Source organism: Peromyscus eremicus, chromosome 1 (assembly GCF_949786415.1).
Source record: "Peromyscus eremicus chromosome 1, PerEre_H2_v1, whole genome shotgun sequence".
Lineage (NCBI taxonomy): Eukaryota > Metazoa > Chordata > Mammalia > Rodentia > Cricetidae > Peromyscus > Peromyscus eremicus.
This window is the reverse complement of record NC_081416.1, coordinates 70,046,349-70,058,366: the sequence shown is the minus strand read 5'-3', so window position 1 is coordinate 70,058,366 and position 12,018 is coordinate 70,046,349. Positions and strand designations below refer to the sequence as shown.

General features: G+C 46.8%; 1 protein-coding gene across 1 annotated transcript; it reads right to left on the bottom strand.

Moving 5' to 3' along the window:
* Positions 1 to 4,905: 4,905 nt before the first annotated feature.
* Nkx1-2 (NK1 homeobox 2) lies at positions 4,906 to 7,536 on the bottom strand. Its single transcript, XM_059250540.1, has 2 exons — positions 7,323 to 7,536; positions 4,906 to 5,880 (listed from the first exon to the last, which is right to left on the bottom strand). The coding sequence occupies exons 1-2, from the start codon at positions 7,534 to 7,536 to the stop codon at positions 5,168 to 5,170; spliced, it is 927 nt and encodes a 308-aa protein (XP_059106523.1). The 3' UTR covers positions 4,906 to 5,167.
* Positions 7,537 to 12,018: the final 4,482 nt, after the last annotated feature.

Sequence of the window (12,018 nt, the reverse complement as noted above, 5' to 3'; positions counted from 1 at the left end):
TCCATGCAGGGCAAAACATTTATACACATAATGTAAAAATAAATAAATATTTTTTTAAAAGTCTTTTGGAGGTAAAAGAGTTTCAAAGTCAGGGGCTGGAGAGACGGTTCAACAGTTAACTTGCTGCTCTTACCGAGGACCCAGATGTGGTTTCCAGTACCAACATTCCAGTACTCACAACTATCCATAACTCCAGTTCCAGAGGATATGATGCCGTCTTCTGGCCTTCTTGGGCTCTAGGTATGCACATGGTACTCATACATACATGCAGGCAAAATATTCACACCCATAAAACAAAAATAAATCCCTTTTTAAAAAAAGTTTCAAAATCAGCCACAGGTCCAATTACATGAACTTATGAATCTTACTATCAAGAAGACAGATTTTTCTACATTTATTTATTTACTTATTTATTTATCTATCTATCTATCTATCTATCTATCTATTTATTTATTCTGGGTCAGAGAGAGTGGGTGTCACATAACTGTGGCAGAGGAAAGATCAGAAGAAAACTTGTGGGAGTCAATTCTCTCCTTCCATTATGTGGGTCCTGGGGATTAAACTCAGATTATCAGCCTTGGCATCAAGTGCCTTTATCCACTGAGCCAAGACTCTGGCCCAAGATGGAGATTTCTCTAAATTACTACATGTAGTTCCACCTGAATTTAATTTAGCGATCCATACTAGATCCATACTAGAAGCTAATGGCTTGACAAGAGAAGAAATGACTCAACTCAGAGACGCAGGACCTCAGGTTGGCAATATCATGTGCTTGGTCTGTTTCCACCATGCTCCGGGTGTTTTTAAATATCTGGCATTGTCTTAGCAAACACAAGCCAGATAAGTAGAGAACAAACTTGGCAAAGGTAGAATTCATAGAATTATTTATTTCTAGCCAGAAGTCCAAATGTCATCAGTGCTAAAGACACTGCTTCTTTGTACAGAAACAGCTGACAAGGAAGCTGTGACATTTGCTACATGTTCTAGCACAGCTACTCACCTGTTTGTGACCTTCTCATACCTCATCTTCCCCGGTGTCAAAGCGGAGTCTTTCCATTGTATTCCCAGAGTTGAGGGCAGCCGCTGGCATACACTGGGCACCCAAGAAACATTTGCACTATGTATTTGTTTTACTATACAAAGGAAGTGGGGGAGGGATAGAGGCGTTTTGAATAAATAAAGGTATCTTAAAGTAAAAAGAAAGAAAAAGACAAGGGAACTAGAGACAAGACATCCTTTAGCTGTCCTGTCGTGGGACTCTAATCCAGTATGATATTTTTTATAAAGTCTTTTAGAGGTAAAAGAGTTTCAAAATCGGGGGCTGCAGAGATGGCTCAGTAGTTAAGATCACTTATTGCTCTTTCAGAGGACCTGGGTTCAGGTCCCAGAACTCACATGACAGGGGTGTGTCTAACGCCCTCTTCTGGCCTCCAGGGCTACTTCATGAACATGATTTACATACATACATGCAGGCAAACATATAAAATAAAAATAAATATTTTAAAAAGAGCGCTAAACACTCTATGACCATTAGTATCATGACAAAAAGTTTAAATTATATATATAAATCTTGAGATAATATTTATACCTTAAGAAAAGTTTTAAAGAGTCAAAATAGAACCAAAGGATTATGAAAGTAGTGGCAATAGAATAGTCCCTTAATTTTGGTTTTTCTTCTGTCCCATATCAAGTGGCTCTTCTGACATGATACAAAGATTTTGAATTTTCCTTTTAACAAGCATTCTTGGGTTTAGAGAAGGAGAGAGCCATGCTCCAATTCCAAAGCCAGCTTTAATTTTTAATTGAACTGGGACTACAAAAAGATCATCTGCATTATGTGTCTATAGAGAATGACAAAAACAAACATTTGGGAAGATTTATGAAATTTTATCCTGTTGGAAAAGTGATATACCAATAGGCCAATTTACTCTTTTCTTGGGACATTTTCTCTGGATGATTCGTCCTTTTTCTTCAGATGTCTCATTTGTCCAGTGGTCTTCAGATTCCTTAGCTGAATGGCTTCATTCTTATGGAAAGACAAAAACAACCCTGCCCCAATCCTAACTTTGGGGAGGTTCCCTTTTGGCAAGTTATGTCTGATCAAATGAAAAGCATTTGTGAGTCTTATAAGTTAGTTTCCTAATCCATTGTTCCATGGGTGCAGATCTTGCCTTTAAAAGCCTAATCACCATTTTGCATTCTGAATTAGCACTTTCAAAAGCCAAAGATTAAATTAATATTTGTCTAGCTTCTGAATTTTCTATCATTCTATTTACAGCTGAAGTCAATCTTTGTAAAAAAAAAAAATCAGTAAAAGTTTCTTTTGGGTCCTGTATAACTTTACTAAATGACTCCGTTCTCTTTCCGACTTCTTCAATTCTGTCCCACTCGTTCAAAGCTGCTGTACAGCACAGAGCCAGGGTGTGGTCATCATATTGAGATTGCCTTTGTACATCAGCATAATCACCCTCTCCAAGATGTTTGTCTTGAAAATTTCAATACTTCTGTCCCTATTTTGTTATTCAATAGTCCTAGCCTCGTCTTTCCACCAGGTCCTCCACTGTAATTAAGGACCAGGTTCCAATACTGCTGTAACCAAGTCTCTCCAGTCTTGTGGGACAGTTCTGCTACTAGTTGACCATGAATTTAACATCTGCTTCACAAAAGGTGAATGCATACCATATGAGACTATCGCTTCCTTAAATCTCCTCAAACCTAACACATCCACAGGAATCCAGTGAGCTCTTCCATAGCCTTGTGGATATCTGTCATTTGACAGTTGTTCCTGTATGGGAACCGGATAAATTAAGGTTGGTTTTTTATAACCATGGGCTGTTCCTCTCTAATTTCACAATGTAAAGTTGAGGTTGGTTCTCCTCTAAATTCCTCTGTCTTTTCTGAATATCTCTATTACCTGTTTTAGTACGTACTTCTAAGGCTTATAACTTAATAGTCAATATGGCAATACTTTCTCTAGTAATTTTTTCTAAGGCCTGTATCTTGGCATATCATATCAACCAACTTTTTTAGGGATAAAACTAGAATTATCAAAATGATAATTAATATTATGTCATTCCCAGCTAAGCTGATTATCCCTTCATTTAATTGTTCCATTTTTAAACCATCCATTGTGTAATCATACAGAAACCTAACTCCCTCCATCATAACAGTGTTTCCCTTTTTTTTTTTTACGTGGGGGAAAAAAACCCTCCTTTTTTTTTAAAAAATTAATTCCCCCCTTTAAGAATTCCCAATTTTCTCACCAAATTTGCAGACAATGACAGTGAAGAGAGACTGACTGCCGCTGCTTAGCATGTCTGAGCGGAGAACATAGGTGTTGCACAGCCTGGCTGGGGACAACTGCCACGATTGTGTGTCAGCAACCTGAGGAGGGGGTCCGGGGAAAGCCGACAACCCACCGGGAAAAGGAGCCAAAGAGCCAGCCACCTGAAAGGCAGGCATAGAACACTCGAAAGTAGCATATGTGACCTGTGGGAGATGAAAGTACAGAGCTGCCTGAAGGCAGAGATGTTCAGTAGAGTTTGGAGCCCAGGCAACTGTGGAGTTTGGGGCTTGTGGAGATTGCTATAGAGAGGCTGCAACAGGAAAACCCCAGACTTGCTCAGAGGGCTTGGGGAAGAAAGGGAAAGCCAGCCATCTAGGTGGGTGCTGATGGGCAAGCAGCTATTTCATGAATTAGTGCCCCAAATGTTGGAAGACAGATGATGCATAATTCTAATTAATCTTATCAATAAAAACCAGGAGTCCGATATTGGGGTTAAAAACTTGAAAGATCAGAGAAGTAGGGGAGCAGCCACCAGTGACTTCCTACCTCTTCTGTTCCTCGGACCAAAGGGGCTGAGATCCTGTTTCAGCCCCACCTTACCACTTCCTGTCCCTCTCTCTGTGGTCCTCCAAACCTCTATGGTTAACTAGTGGCTAGCTCCGCCTCTGACTCCAAGCAAGCTTTATTTGTCAGAACACAAACAAAATATCACACAACACAAAGAAAGCAGCAATTAAAACATATGTATCCTTGAGCCTATTCCCAAGAAGGTTTTGGCCTTCATCGCTCTTTACACTTGGGAAGTATTTCTTTCCCAGCCCCTTACAGCTTTTGCTTGTTCACCATCATGAGGAGGGGGAGAAAACTATTTAAAACAAGAATTGTTTTCAAGTCAGCATCTCAGGTATTCTAAATGTTACAGTTGTGCTTCCAAAAATGTAGTCAAATGCCTGACTGCAATGCCTGTGGGTGGAGCTTGCTCTGCTCCAACTTGTCAGTTCAGAAGTCCATGAAGGTGTAGCCGGACAAAGGCGCATATCACAACAGCTCACACGCAGACTTCACCATAGCCTTTGGGTCATCACTCCCTTTACTGTCCTTTTTATGCATTTAGGGCACTGCTGTCGTCGATCCAAGCTGCTCTCAAAACCTGTGAGGCAACAAAGTTGTGTCTCTTCCAGGTCAGTCTAGGCACAAAGCTGAACAACTTCCTGGTACATACATATGGCGTCTGCACACAGAAAATAAGGTAGTCTGTTAGCATCAGTAACTGGCTCAAGTCTGAATCTCATAAAAAGATCTAGAAATGCTGAGTTGTGCATCTTGAAAACAGTCCATTTGTTAGCTGCATCTGCTTTTGGGTCCAACTTGCCCCAGCTCTGTTCAGGATTTGGGAGGAAGTACTGTGTTGAGACAATTCCACCACCAGGAAGGAAAGTTCTTCCTCTAGGAATGTACCAGAACCTTTAAATATTCAGTCTTTGGCGCTAGCAGCTGGTGCCCAGGGCATCTTGGCTCCCTCTGGTCTCTATCCTGGGAACCCTTATTAGCCTGGTATTGAATACCAAGACCCTTTTAAAAAAAAAAAAAAAAAAAAAAAAAAACAGAGCCCCGGAAGTGAATGAAAGTGAAGAGCGAAGTCCAGAAGCTGGAAGATTTTGAGTCAGCTTGGTCTGGATACTTTCTGGACCCCTTAGTGGCCTGTATGGAGTCCAGCAGGTGGCTTCTCCTCGCCCTCTGGTGGCGTCACCAGCAGCTGGAGAGAAGGGGCACACAGACACCAGCACACCAGGAGGGGGCGGTCAGTGCCCCTCTGTGAAGCAGGGGTCCACACCACCATACTGGTCACTCGCGAATCCCAACTCGGCTGGAGTACCGGGTTTATAGGTGTGGGACATAGAAAGGGGTCAAATAGGAGGGCCCAAGAAAAGGAGTGAAGGGACTCCCTGTGGCGGCTGTCGTCAGGGGGAAGGAGGAGGAGGGAAAGAGGACGTTGGTCGCGGGATAGGTGGGGAAAGTCTGGAAAGGCAGAGCGCCCGGAACCGGTGGGCCAGGACTGCTCCCGGTGCCGCTGCCACAGGCTCCCGCCACGGCGCCCGGTGTCCCAGGCTGCGGCGTACTACATCCTGCCTGCACCGTGCCGTCGGCCCCCGGGTTCTGCTTCTTCCATTTGGTCCTGCGGTTCTGGAACCAGATTTTGACCTGCGTCTCGGTGAGGCTGAGCGACAGCGCCAGGTTCAGGCGTTCGCACACGGACAGGTAGCGCGTGGCTCGGAACTTGTTCTCCAGGGCCACCAGCTGCTCATAGGTGAAGGCGGTGCGCGCGCGCCGTGGCTTGGCACAGCTAGGCTCGGATCGCCGGCGCCGCGGCCGCGGAGAGCCGGGGGAGCCGGGGGACGCTGGGAGCCGGTCCACACCGCTCTCCCCCGCTCCCGCGGCCACCATCCGGGCCTCTGGAGAGCCCTCGTGAACCCGGTGCCAGCGCTCCAGCCGCTCCGGCCGCTGCGCGCCCCCCGCATCCTCTGCTTCCTCCTCCTCTTCCGCTTCGGAGCCTTCCAGGGGGGACGCGAGGCCAGTGCCTCGGCCCTCGGCATCTGAGAGAGAAGGGCAAGGTGACCAGAAGCCTGTAACAACTCTACCCATCTGCATCCCCAAACCTTCTAGTCCTCCCCCAGAACACTCAGCTTTCCCCTTGATCCAACTCCACTCTCTCCACTTTGTCCTCTTCCGTCCCCAGTGCGCACATCTTAGGGAGCAGATTCAGGAGTGCGGTGTCCTCTTGCCCTTTACAGACCTGCCATTCAGTAGGCACCCAAAAAGTACATGTTGTACCCCATATCAAGAAAGTATAGTGACTTTATCAAGCTGAGAAGAGAGGAGTCTGCTATTACGATATAGGAATGTCAAGTGCGTTTACTATTGAATCTCCCCAGTCCCTAGAAGCCTATTCTGGTGTGCGACTCCTAGCAATTAAAAAAGAAGTTATTAAGTCCTCCTCCCCCAAAAAAGAGAAATTCCCCCTTTCCCATCTTCTCTCTCCGGCCGTGTTAATAGAGTTTCAGATTTGTCCGGGGCCTGATCGATAGATGTCATCTATTAAAGGTAAGTTTTAATCGAACAATATTAGGATCAGACAGGGAAAGGGGGTTTGAAGTCAGTACCTGCAAGCTGTGGGCAGGAGATATGCAGTCGCCAGTAATAGAATATCGATCAAGGAGTTAGGGGGAGGGGAAGGCAGCCCCACAGAGAGACCATCCAAACAATTAATCCAAGCCCGCGGCCGGGCCCCAAGGCAGGCCACCAGAGGCTTCCGGGCCCCAGACAATCACTGCCAAACTTAGAAACGAGGAGCAGGGGACTGTGCTGCATACAGCCTATCCCAGGACCAGAGTCCCTAGACCTTCGGCTCCTTCCGAGGAATCTCATGCCCATGTCCCACTCGGCATGAACCCTTCTGTCTTAAGTCCTTCCAGCCACAAACTTTCCTGAACCCTCCCTTTGACGTCCACCAACTTCAGGGATGAAGTGGAATGGTCTAGGAGAGAAAGCACCCAAAGCTTCCTGTCTGCCCACCCCCAGTCCCCTGTCAGGTCCGGGAAGGGGAAGGCATGGGCTCCGCAGGTGTTTCCGAGTGGTTGAAAATAAGCACCTAATCCTGGCCTCAATGACCTCAGCCATAAAATAGGAGTGGTGTTAATGATACTATATACTTGGAAGGCGTTTTCATAACCTTTATCCCAGCTCCTAGCCCAGGTTCTAGCACGTGGACAGCATAATACATTTCCGTTAGATATGCGAGCCAGTCAGAGCTGTTGCGCTCATCCACTGAGCAGGTGTTCAGGAATGAGGCACATACCTGCCCTGGAATCTCAGCCTCATCCCTGCCTCTTTCTTCTTCCAAGGAGGGGAGGCTTCACTTCGCACCTGCGCGGGTGCGCCTTCTCTAGCTCCCAGGCCACCAACAGCCATTCATCAGACCTTGGCTGCTCCGCACACACGGATACCATCTTAGACTGAAACCGCCTCGCATTCTTACCAGGGGTCTCCTGAGACCCGATCGTAGACTCGGGGCTGGCGTCCTCCCCTGCTTCCACCTCCGCTAAACTTTTCTTGGCTTCCGGGGCAGCTAGACGCACCGGCGGGAGCGCAGCTCGCGTGAATTTTTGTGGATCCAAGATGTCCAGGACAGAGAATGAGATCTTGTGGTGAGAAGGGGCCGCCTTGGCCCCGCCATCCTGCCATGCCAACATGCCCGCCTCCCACGGACCGGAGGCTGGCCGCGCGGGGTCCGGGATGGGCGCACTAGGGCTTGCCTTAAGCTCTGTCTCGGTCACAGCGCTCCAGTCTCGAACTAGATTTTCCCCGCCAAGAGAAGCTGGAGAGGGTGGCAAGGAGGCGGGGCGGGAGGAGAGCAGCGGGGGGCTGCTTGCGGATTGGCACTTGCACTGGCCAGACTCCCGCGACGTGCAGGGCGAGTTCGCAGCTGCCTTGGGACTATCCCGCGCGGCGCGGTGGCAGCTGGCCTGGACCAGAGGGACCCTCGCTTGCCAATGCGCGTTCCCGATTCCAGGGGTCGCGGTTGCACGCTGCGCGAGCGTCCTCCCATCCAGTGGAGACTCGTGAAGGGCGCAAGGGAGGCTTCTATCTCCAGTATCCCCTCTGCATACACATCTGCCTGACTGAAGTTTACTTATTTCTCTTAGAGCACTTGCCATCTTTCTTTGACTTGAAGATGCCACGGAGGCCAGGCCTGATCGCTTCGCAATGATGCTTGGCGCATCTCATGCACCATTTGTGAACCACAGTAACAGCTTCGGGCCCATTTACTTCGAATTTTTAAAGCCCTGTGTGTTTACAGTTTACAAAGCCCTGGGGCTTTCTCACACTCCTTTGATTTTCTAAGCATCCCTGTGAGGTGGGCGTGGCCTGGGACTACAGTCTGGGTTTCAAAAACCGGGAAAATGAGGTTCAAAGATGAGCGATGATCTGGGTCACTACGGTCCACAAGAGTCTGGGCTGGGCCAGGGATTTTTCAGCACGGCCCCTGTCTTGGGAAATAGAGGCAAAATATTCTCCTTGGGCAGGAGACTTTTCTTTCTACCTGGAAGGCCAGAAGGGTCAGAGGTCAAAGGAGGTTTATAGTAAAGACGACAGTGCCTAACCAGAAGGGCCGCAGGCTCAGGGCCAGGTGTCTCTGCTGAAGGTAGCTGTCCTCCTTTCAGTGACCCAGAGTGCCATTTTCGCTGCCCATCAGGACTTCTTCAGTCACAGATTCCATCATTAGCCTCAGAAATTGACTCTGTTTCAGACCCCCATCTTCTCCCAGCCCCAAGAAGGAAAGGTTAAAAGATGCCCGCTGGTTTGAATTTAAGATCAGAGAAGAGATACGATTAAAATGGCCCCATCTGACCCCCAAGTCTCCAGGGAGGACATCAGCGGTAAAGAAAAGGTTGCACTAGCCACACCCGTGGTGACATTCCTTCTTTTTGTCACCACTGTGGACATTAGTCATTTATTTCAGCCGCACATTCTGAAGCATCTCTGACTTAGCTCCACTGCCCAGAGCCACCTCGGGCCCCGCCCGCTCCTTTCTTCTTTGCCCCATGCGGTTCCCAGACAATGTCTTGGCAATTAATATTGTCTGAGCAGGTAAGAAGTAGGAAGAGGAGGGGACCCTTTCGCACTAAAGTGCTGGGGGCTACTAATCCTATCTGTTATTAAAGAGGCATCCTGGGGGGGGGGGGCTAGCTCCTTTTAGCTTTTCTCATTCAAACCTTTCAGCCCCTCCCAGGGGTGGCCACCGTATTCCCTGCCGACTTTAAAGCCTTGCCGAAATTCAAGCCAGCTCCAGTCCTAAAGCAAAGACGGATTGCGCTTTTAAAGTGAAGGGAAGGAAGTGCAGAGCCCAAGCCCACCAGAACCCCCCCTGCCAAAGGGAATACGTGCCCTGTGAAACTCAGGGAAAAGACAACCCAGAAACGGAGAAGCAGGGCCCAGGGACAATACCTGCAAATCACAGACCCCTCCGGAACGCACATTCTCTGTTGTCTGTTTGGATAACCCTTTCTCATGCAGTTCTCACATTTTTTTTAAGTTTTCCTTTTTCTTTCTCTTCCCTTCCCTATTGACCCCGATTCCGTCTATCTTTTTCCATATATGTGTATATATTAGATTTTTCAGGGTAGCTGGGGAAAGATCTCCCTAAGGTCACCCAGAAATAGATAGAAATGTTCCTTCTCTTGCCCTTTTCTCTGGAAGGAACACTGAGGCCATTTTATAGGAATTGGAGGGGGGGGGGGTAACATTCCAGAGGGCACCTGTATCTCAAATCAGAGGATCAGGAATGTGCCCCAGCACACACACACACACACACACACACACACACACACACACACACACGCACACCGCCATGATCAGATAGAACTTGGATTATTTCATTGAACTTCCATAGCCTCTTTTTGTTGTTGTTGTTGTTGTTGTTGTTGTTGTTGTTGTTGAAGTTATATAAAGTTTTTCCTTTCGTATAAGTCATCTTTCCTTTGAAGTCTGTGGTGCTAAATACAGAAAAGGGACCAAAAAAAAAAAAAAAAAAAAAAAAGGCAGGAAGAAACAAATTGGAGAGAAAATCCGAGAACATGGGGAGTCCACATTCTGTAACCTGAAGATCCTTAAGCATGCCTGCTTCTGTGATGGTTTTTAAATCGCTGTCTTCATTTCGACAGTGTGATAGTCCAGGGACCCTGCTTAGTGCTTGGCTCTGGATAGTAAATGACATGGAAGAAACCCTGCTGTGTCTCCCTCACTCGGCTTAGAGACAAACCAAAGACCAGGGTATGTCTTTCCACTGTGGGGAGAGGGAGGCAGTAAGTTGCAGGAAACCCTTTTTCTGGACACTTGTTTTGTATGGACTATAATGCAGTGAAACCTCCCTTCAGGCACAACTGGGGGACGTGCTTGACCCACTAACGTTCCGGCACATGTGTGAGCCAGGGTGTTTCTATGTAATACATGTGTTCACATCTGGCAAGCCATCTTTTCTCTGTGCATAGAGTTGATTTGGTTGTTGGGGTGTTTTGTTTTGTTTTGTTTTTCTTCCCCCAGCCTGGACATTAAAATTCTGTTCAAGTGCTGTCTTTAAATTGCTTTGATGCGAGGTGGGTTCCAACTCTGACCTGTCCTGATGGCAAGTGATGGCTGTAACAAGCCCAGGATCAATATTCATAGCGGGTGTCCTGGGCTGATAACGCTATCCAAGACAATGTTCGCTATCAGTGTGGACAGCTGAGATATTGCGCCATTAGGGATGTTGTGTTAAATAACCTGATCCATTTCTGGGGCTATTTAATGAATTTCACAGCTTAGATAGTATCTTTAAGGAGATGGCAAAAGGCTATTCCGGAGGCACTGATGCAAATCAATGGTGCCAGGCTTCTCAAGCGACTGCACAAACAAAGTGGCCTGTAATTCCCAGCCCAGCCTTGAGAAGCTGCCACCCACTCCGGGAGCAGGATTAACAATGGAGAGAATGTACGGTGTATGCAGAGGGAGGGTGGGTGATATTAGGAGCTGCATTAAGGTGCCTAAGATAAAATCATATGTTCCTGAAATAAATACAAGTGGAATTCTCTGTTTGAGCCAGCCCATAGGTTAGGACATACATGCCAAAGAGACAGCTTCATCAGGCACAGCTGAAGGCCGAAAGGAGGTGTTGACTATGGAGACAGCCTTGTGACACATCCCTCTACTTGGGCACTCAGTCGGCTTTCCCTAGTCACTCTATACAGTGGGAAGGAAAAAAGACACTGGGTTTTAAAAGGAAGCTACTGGTAGCAGAATAATGAATAGTTTGTTTACCTGACTCCAGGCTACGACTAAAAAAAAGAGCAAACACACCTCAGAGTCAGATGCCATCCATTTGGGAGGCAGAGGCAGGAGGATTGTTACAAATTTGAAGTCATTAAGTTCTATTAAATTCCAAGCCAGCCAAGGCCATATAAGAACACCCTGTCTGAATAAAACAAAAGTAAGTAAATGAAACTGGAAAACAGCAACAAAAACCACCAACCCACCTTGGAGACTTTAGGTTTGTGAAACGTAAGTTCAAAATGTAGCCTTCCTAGGCTAGGGTCTTAGCCCTTGGCTCAGCTGGCAGAGTGCTTGCCTTAGCATGCATGAAGTTTTGGTTCTTTACCCAGTACCATGTAACTGATGGTGCACACCTGTAATCCCAGCACTTGGGAAGTGGAGGCACGACGATCAGGAGTCCAAGATCATCCTTGGCTACTTATGAAGTTCAAGGCAGCCTGGGCTATGCAAGATTCGGCCTCAAAAAATGATTTTTATATTCAAAACAAAAGCGCAGCCTGCCTTCCTTCCTCTAAACTGCAAACAAAAAACATATTTTACATATTTCACTTTAAACAGTAAAAGTGTGTCTTGTGGAAATCTATAGGTTTAAAAAAATCAACTTGTTTTTGAGACAGGGTTGGTCTTCCTATGTAGCTCAAGCTAGTCTGTGATCCTCTGCCTCCTACTCATCCTGAGTGTTGGGGTTAATGAGTCAACTTCTGTATCTTTTTTAAAAAATAATTTGTTTAGCTTTATTTTATGTGCATGAAGGTATCAGATACCCTGGAACTGGAGTTACTGTGAGCTGCCACGTAGGTGCTGGGAATTAAACCTGGGAGAATAGCCAGTGCTCTTAACTGCTAAGCCATCTCTCCAGCCCCAAT